The sequence below is a fragment of the Herpailurus yagouaroundi genome, unplaced genomic scaffold, assembly GCF_014898765.1.
Source record: "Herpailurus yagouaroundi ecotype Mexico unplaced genomic scaffold, PumYag 162519, whole genome shotgun sequence".
NCBI lineage: Eukaryota > Metazoa > Chordata > Mammalia > Carnivora > Felidae > Herpailurus > Herpailurus yagouaroundi.
Window position 1 is genome coordinate 1 of NW_024423241.1, and position 18,076 is coordinate 18,076.

An 18,076-nucleotide genomic window follows, 5' to 3' on the forward strand; every position below is an offset into this window, starting at 1 on the left:
CGGGAAGCCGGAGGAGACCGCCGAGCCACGGGCCGGCCGGGTTGGTGGGTCTTCCGTGGCGGTTGGGCCGGGCTGGTGGGGGAGGGGCGGCCACGGCCTCCGCCGCCGCCGCGTCCTCACCAACCCGGCCGGCCCGTGGCTCGGCGGTCTCCTCCGGCTTCCCGCGAACCCCTCAGGCCGCGCCGCAGGCGCAGAGACCAAGGCGGAGGAGCTGCCGGTGTCGGAGTCAGCGAGAGGGCACCGGCGAGGGTAGGCCGCGAATCCCCGGGCTCGGGTGGAAGCCCGGCCCGTCGCCCGGCCTGTCGCCCGGCCTCCCGGAGACGGCGGCTCGGACCGGAAGGGCCTAGCGTGCGTCGCTCGGCCGGGGTCCGTGGAGGGTCCGCGCTGCACTCTCGGGTTGTTTTTTTTTTCTCCCCGTCCTGGAACTCGATCCCGGCCTCGCAGTGCTTCCGGCTTCAGCTTCTGTACCTTTGGCACTTGGGTTTTGTAATGGTGGCGAGGTTTGTGTGGCCCCGATGTTGAGGTGACACCGGGTTTGTTTTTCCGCCTGAAAATGAAAGCCTTCGGAGGGGCATACGTTCTCTTCCAGATTGTGGGATTTGCACACTTTGGTACACTACTTCCTTGGTAACAGGAATCTTTTACCCTAAATGGATGACTTTCTGCCGCTCATAAAGACTTAAAAACGGAGGATCGTGTGAGGATTCTCTAAAGAGACAGCGTTCCAGAAAACTGAAATAGTTTTGCCCGGCCGTATTTTTTCAGACTTGGGCAATTTTTTTTTTTTTTTAACACATTTCTGTGGAGGGCTGTAGCTGCTACTGTATCCAATACCTCCCGAGAGCTTCCACTCCAGAGCCTGGCTTCACTTCTTTCCCTCCGCCCTCACAAGACTATTGTTTTAAAAAGCTATTCTTAAACTCCATTTGCTGGTGTTGGTCGGAGTCTACCTAGAGATATGAACGTACGACTCTTCGCAAACTTAACGGTTGGTAGGGATTTCGGTTGAAACTGTCACTTTTGTGAGCAGAATGATTCCAAGAGATTTGCTCTTTTGACACATTTTACCTTAGCTCTGCTATGGCTTTTTTTTTTTTTTTTTTTTAACTCTTTGCCCGAAGCTTTGCAACTTGGTCCAGTCATGTCTGTATCTTACTTTTAGATTTAGTCGCAACACAGAAGGATTCTGTTGGGGTGTTGATGGTTTCTGCACCGAAAGAGAAGTACTTACGCTACCTTTCTAAACAAACTCTTAACTTACAACAGTAAGTTGTCCCTACACGGCTTTATCCTTTCATGGGTTCCTTGCTTTTAGGTTAACATTACCTTGATTAGGTTTGTTTTGATTTACTGCACAATCCTCAGTCCAGTGACAAACCTCATGTTATATAGGCTTTGGGTGTGAGACTCAGAAAACCTCAAACAACTCTGTATCATGATCCAATAAACACTTATTGAACGGTTGTACAAAATAACATGCTATCCCTTGATCCGACTAAATGCCTGCTTACAGTTTTTACTTGGTTGTGTGGCGAAGTTCAGAGGCTTTAAGGATGACATCCTTCCACTTTTTTTGGGAAAACATTTTTCGTATTGTGTGGCAAAATGGACTCAGAAGTGCATCTTTGGTGGACCTAAGTGGGAAAGAATCAAGAATGTTTATTGTTTTACACAAGGTCTTGAGAGTTTTTATTTTCACTTCTTTTCTGTTGTTACTGCTTTGGATTTCTAAGTGACTGAGTTCCAAAGGGGGGTGGGTGGGTGGGTGTGTGTGTGTGTGTGTGTGTGTGTGTGTGTGTGTGTGTGTATTAACCTGCATGGAGTATATGGAGAATTATAAAATGTTTTCTGTTATAACGTAAGAGCTAGAGGGGATCTTCGTCGGCACCCTGGACAATGTCACTTGTCTTTCAGGTGCAGAAACTGAAGCCTAGAGCGTGAAGTGACAGGAAACCCTGTTGAGGTAGCATGTATACGCTGCCAGTCAGTCATGATACTCCTGGATAGACCAGAGCAGTACAGCGTAGGGGTAAAGAACTCGGATTTCAGAATCAGACCTACCTGGGCTTGTACACTCGTTGAACCTTGGGCAAGTGACTCCATGTCTCTAAGCTTGGGTTTTCCCATCTTTGCAGTCAAATGCTCTGCCCCCGAGCTCTACCCCCAAGGTTTTCCCATCTTTGAAATCAGGATCCTGACGGTAGCGACCTCATAGGGCTTTTGGGAGGATTGAATGAAAATTATGTGTGAAGAGCCCTTGGCACAGAGCGTGGCCTCTGTAAATGCTTCTCTCTCTCTGGGGTTATTAGGGAAAAGTTAAAAGAGGTAGGATTGTAAGTCAAGCTTGAAAAGATGAGGTGGGCTTGAGGGGGTGACATGACCAAGTGTCCCTTTTAGACTTTAGGTAGTTTGAAATGGTTCTTTGACACGGGAAGAAATTGAGGCACAAAATGTGAATTTAGTTTGATTGAAGAAACAGTTGGAGCCTGATGTTCTGTGTTTGTCTTGTACTCAGTCTTTAATCAGGCACAGCTGGGAGACCTGGCTTTTTTCCTGTGGCACATAGGATTGTATTTCAGGTGAAAATGGCTGTAATCACCTGAGTATCTGTGCGCTAGGTGTTTGCTATTGGGGCCAGGTGTTGAGGACGCTGCAAATTAGATCCAGTTAAAGTCTTCAAGGAACTTCTCTAATGAGAGAGACAGGCAAGTACTTAACAATGATAGAAGTGCTGTTCTTTGAAAATTTTTTTTTAATTTTTTTCAACGTTTTTTTATTTATTTTTGGGACAGAGAGAGAGCATGAACGGGGGAGGGGCAGAGAGAGAGAGGGAGACACAGAATCGGAAACAGGCTCCAGGCTCTGAGCCATCAGCCCAGAGCCCGACGCGGGGCTCGAACTCACGGAGCGCAAGATCGTGACCTGGCTGAAGTCGGACGCTTAACCGACTGCGCCACCCAGGCGCCCCAGAAGTGCTGTTCTTTGAACATATGCGTATTTTGTACCAGACACAGGCACGCTAGGGGTGGGTGGTATACAAAACACGCAAAATTTTGGCCTTATGGGCACCCCTCCTAGTGAGGGGTGCTAATGAATAATATAGAATGTTCAAAGGTAAGTGCTTTGAAAAATGGAGCAGGGTAAGGAGGATCCAGAATTTCGGGGGAAGATGTTATAGTTTAAAATGAGGTAGACTGGGTGAACCTTCTTGAGAATGATATTTAGGCAAAGATTTAAAGGGACAGGGATTAGCTGTGTTAATATCTGGGGTGAAAGCATTCCAAGCAGAGGAAATAGTTCCAAGGTGCTGAGGCAGACCTAGTGAGTTCTGCCTGGTGTGGCTAGAATGGAGTGGACAAAAAGAGTGATATAACTTGGGTTAGGGTGGGGCGTAGATCTCACCGTGCTTCGTAGAGCCTTTATGAGGACTTGGCCCAGAGTTTTCAATAGAGGAATGACATAGTCTGTTTTCAGCTTCAGGCAGGGGGGGAACAGCAAAGCAAGGAGACTTGAAGGTAGCAATCTGGGAGAAAGATGCTGGTGACTTGTAAAGTGGTACTAGGACATGGTGAGAAATGACTGGATTCAGGATACACATTGAAGATCAAACCAATATGGTTTGTTAATAGATCAGATGTGGCAGATGAGAGAGGAGCCAAGGATGATTCCCAGGATTTTGGTCTGAGCAGTTAGAAAGATGGGATTTGCGATCAACCAAGGTATATATGACTTCGTGACCAGAGCAAGTTTGGGAAATAGATTAGGAATTCAGTTTTAGACATGGTAACTTTGGGATGCCTGTTAAACATTTGGGTTGAGTTGATATCCAGGTCAGACCCTGGAGACTAGACATGTATTTTGTGGTCATTAACTTAGTATTCAGAACCACAGCATTGGAAGAGATCACCAAGGGGGCCAGTGTAGAAGGAGACAAGAACCTGGGAGTGATCCCTTTAAATTGCAGTATTAAGAAGCTTTTGTTATATAGTGTGCCTTACATGGAAGGCATCCATAAACTTAGGGAGGGAAATTACCTCTTTACTACCTCTAACTAGGAGTTAGCACTTTGTTAAATTACCGATGTAAACAGCAAACTACAGTACTATTAGCAGTACTTGTGATTTTACTACTAGACAGGTCACAGATATTTTAATAATGTGCTGTGGTTATTGTTGATGTCTCAAAATACTGTTGATGTTTATCATTACATCCAAGTTATAGTAGAGATCTACCACTACTACATTGTTAAGAAGTATATATATTACTGTATCACACATTGGGGGTTTTTGTTCTCCATGTAATTGGTTTCATTTATAATATATATTTTATTTTATGCATTTAAAAATATTAAACTGAGAAGAAATCTACAGGCTTCATCAGACTGCTAAAATGGTCCAAAGAACAAAAAAAGTTAAACTTGGGGCTCTGGAGCCAATGGTTCCTGGTTTTAGAATTTCACCTCTTAATAGCTTTATGAACCTGAGCAAGTTTCATAATTACTCTCTGCTTTGGAGTCATTTTTTACAAAGTGGGGATCATAGTAGTATTTTCTGTGAAAGGTTTTATGAGGACTTAAAGATAAGGACAGTGTTAGATCTTTTATGATTAGCATTGAATGCATCTAGGAAGAAGAGTACAAGGCACCACGATAGGAAAAGCATGGTGAATTTAGCCAAAGTTTATTAACTGGGAAAAAATATTTCTACGTGTTCTAATAAAATACAAAGCAGTGAGATTATGCAAATGCTCATAAAATCCTTGTAATTCACCCTAGAGTGGGAATAGAGATACCTCAGGAAGCTGTGTAAGAGAAATATTTCTGGGAAGATTTCCTGGTTAGAAAGCCTGATGAACTATCCTAGTGCTTAGAACAGAGTATATACCTCTCCAGTATTCATGTTCCTCTTTGCTCTTTTTAAGATTTCAGGCGGACCATTCTTCTGACACATTATGTCTTTAGAAAGGTATCAAGCAACTGTTGATACAGTTGTGTTTTGCTAAGAAATGTTCAAACTGCCAAGACCTCCTTCATACATATAACATTATCAGCCAATCATACTTTTGTAGTTTCCTCAGTGGGAGTTTGATATACCCAAATCTTTTTTGCCATTTTTTTTATTGTCCTAATTGATTCCCTTTTAAAAATAGAAATGTATTATAATTTAGTCTTTAACAGATACGTATAATTTCTCTTGACTTGATAATCTGTGTTTTTCTGTGAGTGTTGTCAGTTTTTGAAGAGAAGCTAGAATAGTCATATGCTGGATGACAAAGGATGACTAGCCGGGGTTACAGAATCAAAAGTTGACGTTCATTTCTGTTAATTCTTCCAGGGTACTGTAGAGTACTTTATTTTGTAATGCACTAAGAGCTATTATTATAAGGCCCTGTGAGACCATTCGTATTAGAAACTGAACCATTACATCTGGAGGCACCAAACATCACGTTTAGAATCCTTCCTTTCTATTTGAGAGAAATCTACTCTGGAGTGGGGGAGGCATTTTATTCTGAAAAAATTTCAAACTTACAGAGAAGTTGTAAGAATAGTATAATGAATTTCCATATGCTGTTCATCCACATTAACCGGTAATTGAAAGTTTGTCCTATTGATGTATCTTTCTATATAAAAAAATAAATATACACGTGTTTATTTTTGTCTGAATCAAGTTGGAAACATCAAGACCTTTCACCCCTAAATATCTTCATTACCTTAGAAGCTTTCTCTCAGATAACCAATGTACAGTAATCAAATTCAGGCAATTTAATATTTGTACCTATACTGTTAACTGATAAAATGTTTGTATTTAAATTTTGTCAGTTGTCTCAATAGTGTCCTCTCTTTTCAGTGTAGGATTACAAATTTCTTTTAATTGTGATGCCTCTCAGTCTTTAATCTCTGAGGAGAGAGCTTGAAATTCAAGCTTTGGAGGTACTCTATTATTGTCTTTGTACTTACCACAATTGTGATATTTCAAGAACAATAACAGTGTCTGGTAGTATGTTTTAAATAGTTTATTTATTTATTTATTTTTAACTACCAAAACAATGGATGCTTATTGCAAAAGGGTAAGATAATGCAGATGTTTATAGAAGAAAAAGTAAAAACCCACCCTTAGCATTTCGTCCCTGCTCCATCTCTCCAAATTCCACGTCCAGGAGGGTAACCAGTACTAACAATGTAGGGTATACCTTTCCAGACCTTTTCCTTTTGTTTTTTTGTTGTTACTTAAGTGGAGTCCTACTACATATATCATTCTGTCTTTTTTCTACATACTGTATTCTCTGCATATTTGCATTTACAGGTAAGATATACTTATCTTTTTTAACAGGCAATATTGAGTTGCTTTATTTTCTTAAGGTGTCTGGTTGTCATGTTAAACAGTTTAAAAAGGCCTTGGGACATGTTGTGCTGTGTGGAAGGGGTCTCCTTGCAAATACGTTTCCCCACAGGGTGAGTATATCTGGTAATTTATAATAGTATTTCACCATTTTGTGTAGACTTTGACTCCTCTACTTCCTTGCTTTTAAAAAATCTATTGTGTATACTTATTTCTATTTGTCCTGTCTGGTGCTGGTGGATTAAGTAGTTTTTATTTCTGCCCTACTTAGATGAGTTGATTGGTTATTTTAAAAAGAAAACTCGAGGCATTTAAGTACAGTTTTTTTGAAAATAGTTGGTTTGAAGCTGGCCAACTGAAAATTCAATGGGTTTGTTTTTCATAATGGGATTTATATTTGGAAGTCTACTTGCATGGATTCAAATGAGAGGGAGTTTACCTTGTGTAATTTTTGGTCACTGTGTGCTAGTAAAATGTTGTATTTGAGTTCCTTAGGTTTGGAATTCACGTATAATGTATTTTAATTTGACAATCTTTTTTTTTTTTTTTTTTTTAATTCTAGCTAGTGGTTAGTTACTTCAGTGCCTTTTCCAGCTAAGCAAACACATTGGTCATTTAGATGGAAGTTGGTCTAAATTCTTAAAGATGCTTTTTAGAGTGCTTTTTCTGTCAGATGCTAACATCTCACAGGTGATTATATCGTTGGGTTGGTGTGGGTGTTGATAGGAGTGTGATCATGCTGGGAGGTCTGCTTTTTGGGAGCACTGCTTGTGGGCTTGCAAGAGCCTGGAGCAAGTGGTGGTTTCTGACTGTAGTTCTTTCTGCTGCCACTTCCTGCCAAATGCACTTAGATTCTCTTTGGGGAGAATTGGTTGTATAGTAATCATGGATATTTGCTTCATGATTAGCTCTTTGTGGAGACCCATGGATTAATTCTACTTTGAGTCTTTTGTCTGATATTTGGCCTCTTAGTGAATGGTTACTAATTACATATTTTCTACTTTAGTAGGCAGATGCTGCCAGGTTTAAAATTTTTATGAATTTTTGGGGCGCCTGGGTGGCGCAGTCGGTTAAGCGTCCGACTTCAGCCAGGTCACGATCTCGCGGTCCGTGAGTTCGAGCCCCGCGTCGGGCTCTGGGCTGATGGCTCGGAGCCTGGAGCCTGTTTCTGATTCTGTGTTTCCCTCTCTCTCTGCCCCTCCCCTGTTCATGCTCTGTCTCTCTCTGTCCCAAAAATAAATAAACGTTGAAAAAAAAAAAAATTTTAAAATTTTTATGAATTTTGTGTGAATGTAAAGTAGAGCTAATATTTTTCATAAATTACATAGATGGCAGCAAACTCTTTCTCTGGAAATCCATTTATTCTGATCTGGAGCACACACAGACTTCCTAAAATTACTTAGTTAAAAATACAACTCTTCCATTATTTTATCAATTCTAGACCAGAGTATCTGTGTCAACTATAAAACATAAGCTACATGTTTTATGATGCTACTTTTGTGCTAAAAATTACCTAAAGAGATGAATTTTGTTGACATACAGTAAAACTTTTTGTTAGTAGTAGGTGAAAATATACTCCTAAAATTTTCCCCAAGATAACCTTAATAGGTATGCTCTTTAAGCTTAAGTTTACCACGTCCTTTAATAAATAGTTTATTGTATAATTCAGGAAGCCAATTGTCCCAATCACGAAAAGTATAATATAGCTTTTCTGGAAGATTAACAGCAGTTTGTGTAACACAGTAATGTTAATAGCTGAATATTAACACATTGAAACAGTGGTAGTTAAATAACTAATGTTTCCCCAATTATAATAATGCTTGCATTCATTACAGAGACAGTGAGACTACCAAGAAATACTTGATGCCCATCTTTATTTGACTACTTATTAGAGAAGATAACAATAGTGCTAGAAGATATGAATTGGGGCAGGAGTTAGAACCTGGCTGTGATAGAGAACATTTTTTCAGCTATGCATATGATAGCTACAAAATTTGTTAGCTGGGTGCTTTTCTGAAATGTACCCATTGCTTAAGTATTTTTGTTCCCATCATGACTACTTTCCCACATAAATATTTTAAAAGATAAGTTTGCATGCATGTGCATTTTTATAATTCTCCAACTTTTAAGATACTTCAGGTGATTGCTAATATGAAGCATCAGGAAAGGCTAAACATTTCATTAGAGCTGTCTATCAGCATTCATGCATTCTCTTGCTCCTTTTAGGCTTGTTTGGGTCTATCTATTGCTAGGACCTAAGGGGTTTTGTCTCATGTACTCAAAAATCCAAGGAACGTGAGGAATATGTTATGGAGACTCTTTTTTTCTAAAAAATTTTTTTTAAATGTTTATTTTTGAGGGGGAGAGAGACAGAGACAGACAGCATGAGTGGGGGAGGAGCACAGAGAGGGAGACAGAATCTGAAGCAGGCTCCAGCCTCTGAGCTGTCAGCACAGAGCCCGACGCCAGGCATGAACTCGTGAACCACGAGATCATGATCTGAGCTGAAGTCGGACGCTTAACGGACTGAGCTACCCAGCGCCCCGAGACTTATTCTTCTAAAAAGAATCTCGGGGCGCCTGGGTGGCGCAGTCGGTTAAGCGTCCGACTTCAGCCAGGTCACGATCTCGCGGTCCGTGAGTTCGAGCCCCGCGTCAGGCTCTGGGCTGATGGCTCAGAGCCTGGAGCCTGTTTCCGATTCTGTGTCTCCCTCTCTCTCTGCCCCTCCCCCGTTCATGCTCTGTCTCTCTCTGTCCCAAAAATAAATAAACGTTGAAAAAAAAAATTAAAAAAAATATATACAAAAAAAAAATCTTTAAAATTGAGGCTTTTTTTCTCTAGGATAGCTGATGCTTTTTATACTGAAAAAACTGAAAATTTTATATGCTAAGCCTTAAACTGGAAGAAAATTATAAAGTTATATTCAGAGTTGGTGTTATTTTTTTTTTCATTATAATCAAACCTTTTAAACCTGATGCTAAGAAAAACTAGCTGAATTGAACTCTTGACTATTCAGCTAACATTTGTTGAATGCCAACCTTGTGATAAGGCTACAGAAGTAAGTACAGTGAGCTATAGCAGGGACATCTAACCCAGACTGGTAGAATAGAGGGGTAGATAGTTGGGGAGGGCTGCTCAAAGGATGTATACTTAGTCTGAAAGAATGGGAGTTAGGCAAAAAGGGTGAATGGAGGATGCTCTAGGATGACACTGAAGGGTAGGGTACATAGAGAAGATTGTCCCTATGTCCATTTCCTGTTAAAGATTCCTCTGCATTTGCCCCATTGTAAGCGGCTGAGCGGCACAAGAGGTGTCTTATGTAGGGAGGCCTTATTACCTTACCTAATGACTTCTCATTCCTCTGGCTTCCCCTGTTTTTTCCCCTTGACTCACTCATTACCGTGGTTTACCATGGCTTACCATGGCTGTGATTGTAAAAGGCATGGAAAATTGTGTCTCTCATTTTATAAATAAGAGAGGAAAAGAAGGCCTAAAGAAATTCAAGGTATGCTCACTAGTTTTGTGGCAGTACCACAACTTGAGCAAGGTCTCTTCGTTTAACAATTTGTCAAAGACTAACTTTTTAATGATACTAGGGAATACCATTTATATTAGCTCTGCCATTTATAATCAATTGGATATCAGTATTCTGAGTTAACTTATTTTCCTAGGGGTCTTCTGGATTAGTCTTGAGGTACTTAAAATAATTTAATTTGGAGGGTGCAGGGGATTCCCTCAAGTTATTTCTTTTCTCCAGTTTTGCAAATACATATGCTAGAGGATTAGAGGGCTGAACATCAGTCATCTCAGCAAAAGGTACACTGGATATGTGGATGATCCAGATCTGCTCCTTTGGCCAAGTGCCTTAAGTAGTCTGAAATCTTCATTGGAAATGAGCTTCTAGGAATTTTTAATCCCATGAGAAACTGCAGCCTTTATGTCATTCCGTATATTAAGGAAAACCAGAAGTACATAGGTAGATAACTTGCCTTTGTTAAGAGAGCTAGTAGGAAGAGAAGGTACACACCCCAGCTAATACACCAGATCCCCAGCACCACAAGCCTGGCAGTGTGCAAGTAGCCCAGACGGGCCACGCCACCCCACAGTGAATCCCGCCCCTAGGAGAGGGGAAGAGAAGAGGGCTAGTAGTTATTTTTGTCTTCGTGTCCTGCATAATACTGCACTGCTGTTTGTGCATTTGCCTTACCAGTTCATGCTCTGTCCAAGTGATGAGGTAGTTCTAGTTCAAGGGTTCTCTTAGGACTTTAACTCAAGGTTTTGGGACAAATGGACACATCTCACAAGTAGTGATAATGAACATATTTGTGAGACCATAAGATGCCAAAGAGACATCATTCCTTGTTTCTGACACTAGGGAATCAAAGTAGTTATGGCTTAATGGGAGAGACTGTGTTATCATGGCTACTGTGAAATAAACTTGTATGTAGCTTGCTTAGATGTCTATAGATATTTTTTCTATTTGAATTGTTTGGGAAATTAGACCATTATTACTCTTAACTTGTTCTAATTTGAACACCAAGACCCTAACTTAATGATTCTCTGATCCCGGAATTTGTATCATTAAAGGTTAATTTAAAAACCAGTGCTTAAGTCATGGAGCTGAAAAGTAAAAAAATAAATAAATAAATAAAAAATAAATAATAATAATAATAATAAAAAATAAAACAAGGGTTGGTGTAAACTATGGCTCACAAGCCAAGTCTGGTGGACCACCTATTTTGTACCTATGAGCTAAGAGTGGTTTTTACATTTTTTAATGGTGGGGGATAAAATCAAAAGAATACCTCGTGACATATGAAAATTATATGAAATTCACATTTTACTACTTATAAATGAAGTTTTGTTGGAACACAGCCACACACACAAAAACCAACCTCCCCCCCCCACCCCCGCCCCACCAAAAAAACCCCAGTGCTTATTTTTATGGTATTATGTAGATAGAAAGAAGATATAAAAGGTTGGTGAATGCTTAAATTGAGCCTAGATCATACTTTGATGAAATTTCTTGGTTAGTAAATTTTCTAATCTTTTGTTTTCATCAAAAGAAAGTTTGAAGAGGGTAAGTAACATTGTTTTCTCTCCATGGAGTTTCAGATTAGTTCTAGTTTAAGCCTAGGTTTAAACTAAATTGCTTTTGAGCTCATCAACAAATATCATACTTTGATTTTGTAAGAGGTGTGGTCTAGAATAGGGGTTGGCAAACTAGCCAGTGGGCCAAGTCCAGCCTTGCCTGTGTTAGTACAGACTATGAATTAATAATAATTATATCTTTTAAGTGCTTAAAAAAACTGAAAGAATAGTATCTTGTGACATGTAAAATGATAGGACATTGGAGTTTTTATGTCAGTAAATAGAGTTATTAGAGCACAGCCACACTCATTCAGTTATTGTATATGGCTGCTTTCACACAAGAGTTGAATAGTTGTGACAGAGACTGCATGGCCTGTAAAGCCTGAAATATTTACTTTCTGGCTCTTAATAGAAAATTTGCCTATACTTGCTCTAGAACACTGATGAAAAAAATCATTTCCAAGACTGCTTATGTAAAGTTTTAAGATAGGTTAAATTTTCAGGAAAGCATGGCCCATCCTAGTTTTATGCTTTTTTAGAGTGTCTTGGAAAGAAGCTCATTGTACCCCAACTTGGCATTAGTGATGAATATCACAGTGATATTAGAATAATTCTAAATAGGGGCGCCTGGGTGGCTCGGTCGGTTAAGCGTCCGACTTCGGCTTGGGGCATGATCTCACGGTCCGTGAGTTCGAGCCCCGCGTCGGGCTCTGTGCTGACCGCTCAGAGCCTGGAGCCTGTTTCAGATTCTGTGTCTCCCTCTCTTTCTGCCCCTCCCCTGTTCATGCTCTCTCTCTGTCTCAAAAATAAATAAACGTTAAAAAAAAATTTTTTTTTTAATTCTAAATTATTATAAACTTTTAAGAAGAAGCTTTAAACTTTCACGTTGTTTTTCTCTATATCAGTCAGAATATAGAATTTAAGGAATTGGTCAAAAGGGTTTTTGGAGAACTGAGAAAATGAAAAGGGGACTCTGAAGGTAGTGGTGATAGAAAGGCAGGAAGTAACTACCCATCTTAGCGCTGAGAGGAAAAAGGGAAAAAGGGTGTGGTTCTCAGAACCCGGAAGCTTGGAGTAGGGCCCCTTTGAGCTGAGATCTCTGAGGAAGGGGGTATTGGACATGCTGGTGTCTGAGGAGTTGCAGTCAGGCTGGTCTGGGATTATGGAAGAAAGGTAGAAACTGCAATCAGCGCCCGGGAGAAGTGTATTCGTGGATCAATACATGTGGGAACTGTGCCCAGTAGGAAGGAACAAGTTCCCTCCTACCTTTCCAGCTTTTCAGTCTTCCTCTAGCACATGCTATTTGTGTCAGAGGAGCAATGTAGTTTACTGTCACAAGAGTGTAGAAAGTGTGGGCAGGGAGCTGAAAGTATCTTAATAGAGGACAGATGGTCTAAACATATTGAAACATTTCTCAAAGCTCCAGGTAAGAAATGATTCTAGTATGTTTTCAGGAATCTGGGAAGGTAAAAAAGAAATCCAAAAAGAAGATTTTTGATATATTTTTTAAAATATTTATTTTTGAGAGAGTGCAGCAGAGAGGGTGACAGAAGTTCTGAAGGGGGCTCTGCGCTGACAAGCAGAGAGCCCCATGTGGGGCTCGAACTCACGAACTGTGAGATTATGACTTGTGCCGAAGTTGGATGCTTAACTGACTGAGCCACCCGGGTGCTCCGATGGTTTTTTTTTAAGTTTATTTATTTTGAAAGCATGTGCAGAGTTTGCTAGGGGGAAGGGCAGAGAGAGAGGGAGAGAGAATCCCCAAACTGATAGTGTGGAGCCTTATGCGGGGCTTGAACCCACGAACTGTGAGATCATGACCTGAGCCAATATCAACTGACTGAGCCACCCAGATGCCCCAAAAGGAAATTTTTGACAAGCATCATGAAGTGTGTGTAGAGGTCTTTTTTTTTTTTTTTTTTTAAAGGTCCTGATATCTGTTCCTCACACATTCTTTTTTTAAAGTAAAATCCTGGCTTTTGTTTACCTTGGTCTGTAGGAATGAAGAATATCTGAACTTTGTTAGATAACAGTAAAACCCTAACATATAAAAAATGGGGACTTTTTGTATATGCTTCAGTTTTGGATTTTCTATTACCTAACAGGAGAGTAAGTCCAGTTATCAATTATTAGGAAATAAGGGGTTCTAAATAGGATAAAGCCAATTTGCACATCATCTAGTGTTTCTCAAACTGCCTGTAGTTTATCATGGATTGGTATACCTTAAAAACATACAATAAAAATGAAGTCCTAGAAAAATGAAGTGAAAAATTAAGAATCCAACGCCACTGGTTGAACAGTTTTGTATCTTCATTGTGGTGGTGGTTACATGAATAGTTTTGCATAGAGCTACTTGCACACAAAAATGAGTATGAATGCAGGTTAAAAAGAATGGTGAAAACTGAATAAGGTCTAATCTGGTGAACAGTAATGTACCAATGTAAATTTCCTGGTTTTGATATTGGACCCCAGCTACGTAAGATGTCACCATTGGAGGGGACTGGGTGAAGTGTACAGAGACTCTTTGTACTATTTTTGTGACTTCCTGTCAATCTGTAATTATTTCAAAATAAAAAGCTTAAAAAAGTATAAGCCAACTGATCACTGGTCAAGGTCAAATTGCTATAAAAGTTTCCAAACTCTGGTCTCAATTTCTGTACTTGTAGATATGTAACAAACTTAGCCAGATGGCACTGGCCTAAAGACTACAGTTAAGTGTAACTTTTCAACTTCTGTAGCTACTCTGTATTTTTACCATTCTCCTCAATCTCTCTCTACCTTTCACCTCCTACTTCTGTGTCTCTATTAATTTGTTTAAAATTATTTACTATGCACCTTTTTAGTGACAAGACCTGGGGATATAAAAATGAGGAAGGTCTTTGCTATTTATGCTTATTTTCTAAAAGTGGAGACTATTTTTTTTTTTAAGTTTATTTTGAGAGCAAGAGCATGCAAACAAGTGGGGTGGTAGGGGCAGAGAGAGAGGGAGAGAGAGAATCTGGAGCAGAACCCATGCTATCTGTGTGGAGCCTGACCTGGGGCTCAATCCTATGAACCGAGAGAGATCATGACCTGAGCTGAAATCAAGAACTGGAAGCTTAACTGACTGAGCCACCCAAGTACCCCAAGACTATTAAAAAAATTTTTTTTCTTAATGTTTATTTTTGAGAGACAAAGAGTGTGAGTGGGGGAGAGACAGACAAGTCACACACACGCACACACACATGCGCACGCACACACACATGTGCACACACACACACACACACAATCCCAAGCAGGCTCCAGGCTCCAAGCTGTTAGCACAGAGCCCGATGCGGGTCTCGAACTCATGAACCGAGAGATCGTGACCCTAGCTGAAGTAGGCTGCTTAACTGACTGAGCTACCTAGGCGCCCCAAGACTATTTAAGTTTATTTATTTATTTATTTTTAAATTTTTTTTAAAGTTTATTTATTTTTGAGACAGAGCATGAAGGGGGGAGGGGCAGAGAGAGAAGGAGACACAGAATCAGAAGCAGGCTCCAGGCTCTGAGCCATCAGCCCAGAGCCTGACGCGGGGCTCGAAGTCACGGACCGCAAGATTGTGACCTGAGCTGAAGTCGGATGCTTAACCGACTGCGCCACCCAGGCGCCCCAATTTAAGTTTATTTTTATTTTGAGAGAGATAGCAAGTGGGGTAGGGGAGGCGGGGCAGAGAGAATGAGAATCCCAAGCAGGCTCTGCACTGTCCACACAGAACCCAGTACAGTGCCCGAACCCACGAACTATGAGATCACGACCTGAGCTGAAATCAAGAGCCGGACGCTTAACCAACTGAGCCATCCAGGTGCCCCGAAACTATTTTTTTTTTAACTGAACTGTAATTGACATCAGTATCTTATTAATTTCAGGTGTACATCATAGTGATTTATATTTTTATGCATTATGAGTAAATGCTGTTGTTAAGAATCTTACAAATATGTATCCAAATTGCTAACAATGCCCATTTATTTTGCGTATTAACTGTGTGCCAGGCACTATATGGAGGATTTTATTTATTTTTTTTAAGATTCTATTTTTATTTTTTTAAATTTTTTTTCAACGTTTTTTATTTATTTTTGGGACAGAGAGAGACAGAGCATGAACGGGGGAGGGGCAGAGAGAGAGGGAGACACAGAATCGGAAACAGGCTCCAGGCTCTGAGCCATCAGCCCAGAGCCTGACGCGGGGCTCGAACTCACGGACCGCGAGATCGTGACCTGGCTGAAGTCGGACGCTTAACCGACTGCGCCACCCAGGCACCCCTAAGATTCTATTTTTAAGTAATCTCCACACCCAACATGGAGCTCGAACTCACAACCCTGAGATCAAGGGTTGCATGTCCACCTACTGAGCTGGCCAGGTGACCCTACGTATGGAGGATTTTAAATTGATGTTCTCCTTGATCCTCTCTTTGAAGTAAATAGAGTAGTACTCTTTCAGCTTTATTTACTTAAGTTTTTTTTATTTACAGAGAGAGAGCTGGGACGGGCAGAGAGAGGGAGAGACACAATCCCAAGTAGGCTCTGCGCTGTCAGTGCAGAGCTCAAAACGTGGCTCAAACTCCTGAACCATGAGATCATGACCTGAGCGGAGACCCAAGAGTCTACCCCTTAATTGATTGAACCATCCAGGTGTCCTAATGTTTTTATTTTAAAACATGCCACTTTTATGTTGAAAATCTTAGTTCCTAATGACATTAATGGAATGGCTTATTTGCTTTATCCATTTTTATGTGACAGTTTCAGTGGTAATACCAGTATTATTATAACAGACTACTAACAGTGTAAGATTTCTTTATGATTTTTTTTTTTACCTTCAGGATATATTCCAGGAAGGTATTTTTAGTCAAAATAGTTCAACTTTTCTTCATGTTTGTGCCAGTCACCAATTTGGTATAGTTTTAATAGTTTGAATTTCTAGAAATTATTTTTTTATTTTCTCATTAAAAAAATGCATCATTTTACATGATTCCAAAGTTACTGCAATAAAAGAATGTTCAAAGAGGCATAGCTTTCATTCTTATTTTTTAACCATGTCCTTCAACATGTAATAATTATGTTTAATTTTGGTTGAGTCTTCCATTTTGAACATAGAAGCACACAAAACATGCTGTTTTGTGTCTTGCTGTTCACTTAACAATGTATTCTGGAGATCATACCAGAAGAGTATACAGAGCTCTTCATCATTGCTTTTAATGTTGTGTACTGCTTCATTGAATGGATGTGGCAGAGTTACTCAAACACTCTTTTGATGAACATTTAGGCTATTTCCAGTCTTTTGCTATCACATGGATAACCTTTGCATTTTATTTTAACCTTCATTTTCCATGCATGAAAGTGTGAGGGGTGGTGCTTTTTTTTTTTTTAAAGTGCATTTAATTCACAATGATCTTACATTATCATCAGCTTTGCCTTGTAAGAATAAGTATTTCAGGGTTTGTTTTTGTTTTTAGGCATGGGTATCTTTGCCATACTTCTCCTTGTGTTAGCTGACTTGAAACCTTTCTCTTTTACACCTCAAGCACTAATTTGCTATCTTGGGGAAAATACTTAAACTTCACAACAGTCAGAAAATAAATGGTGGCTATTATGTTTAAGGTGGTGTTCCTGAAGAAAACTGACCTTTATACCTTTTTGGTGTGTTGTGGTTTTGGTCTGGTGGTAATTTATTCTAGGAACTTTCTGAGTTGCTGTATTCATTGTGTTACCAAAATTAAATGCAGCCCATGTAGTTTTTTTTTTTTTTAGATTTATAACAAACATGTGAAACATGAAAAAATGAAATTATTTTTAGAAGCATTTTTAATATTAACACAAAAGAAAGCAGATTTATGAAAGAAAATCCTGAATTATTTGTGTATAAAAAGAGAAACCTCTTTTGTCTCATGTGTAGATTTAATCACATCACATGTTTTACTTTCATTGTTTCAATTTTGAAAGTGGATTTTAAAGAGCCAATTTGCATCAGCATCTATAACCACATGAAGGAACTGACCACCATCTATTTTCCTGTTTCTGTTTAATGTGGTTAAGCAAGAGTAGGACTGGAAGACTGGCATTAAGTAGTCACCTGCTAAAATACAGGATAGGTACAGCTTTTTAATTACTAGTTTATATCCTACATTAACTAGTTTATATCCTACAGGTCTGTCTATAGTTAGCCATCTCCCTCAGACTCTTGGTATGACACACCTTTCAGTATAGTAGCTCTTCATAGAAGAATCTAGTCTGAAGTTGAGATGGGGGAAAAAACCCGAATGATTTCTTGCATCCAATTTAGGGGTTGTAATAGACACATGACCATCAGGACTGTTACTCTGTTTCACGATACAGCCCCTTCTGTTGCTAGGTAGATAAATTATTAGTACACTGAGTCAAAATATATTTCTCTGAAACTTTTTGCCCTTTGCTCCCAGTTCTGGGTAATAGCTAATAAATATTTGTTAAAGAGCAAGAGCTCTGCAGTCAAAAAAGCCTGGATACTTGTCTCTGTCACTTTGCTAGCTATGATGTTAGGTTTCTACATTTGCAAAATGAGAATACAAGTAGTACACCCTTCATAGTTTTTTGGACAAGATAAGCTAGATGTATGTAAAGCATTAAAGCTACTACCCCCAAAATAGGAAACA

The 18,076-nt window shown here is 39.8% G+C and overlaps 1 protein-coding gene across 1 annotated transcript in view; it reads left to right on the top strand.

Moving 5' to 3' along the window:
• The first annotated feature begins 1,140 nt into the window (after nucleotides 1-1,140).
• LOC121026806 (histone-lysine N-methyltransferase SETD2-like) overlaps nucleotides 1,141-18,076 on the top strand; it is a 57,922-nt gene continuing 40,986 nt past the window's right edge. Inside the window, exon 1 of the mRNA XM_040469588.1 lies at nucleotides 1,141-1,265. Coding sequence (XP_040325522.1) covers nucleotides 1,201-1,265 — 65 coding nt within the window. The 5' untranslated portion in view covers nucleotides 1,141-1,200. The remainder of the gene's footprint in view (nucleotides 1,266-18,076) is intronic.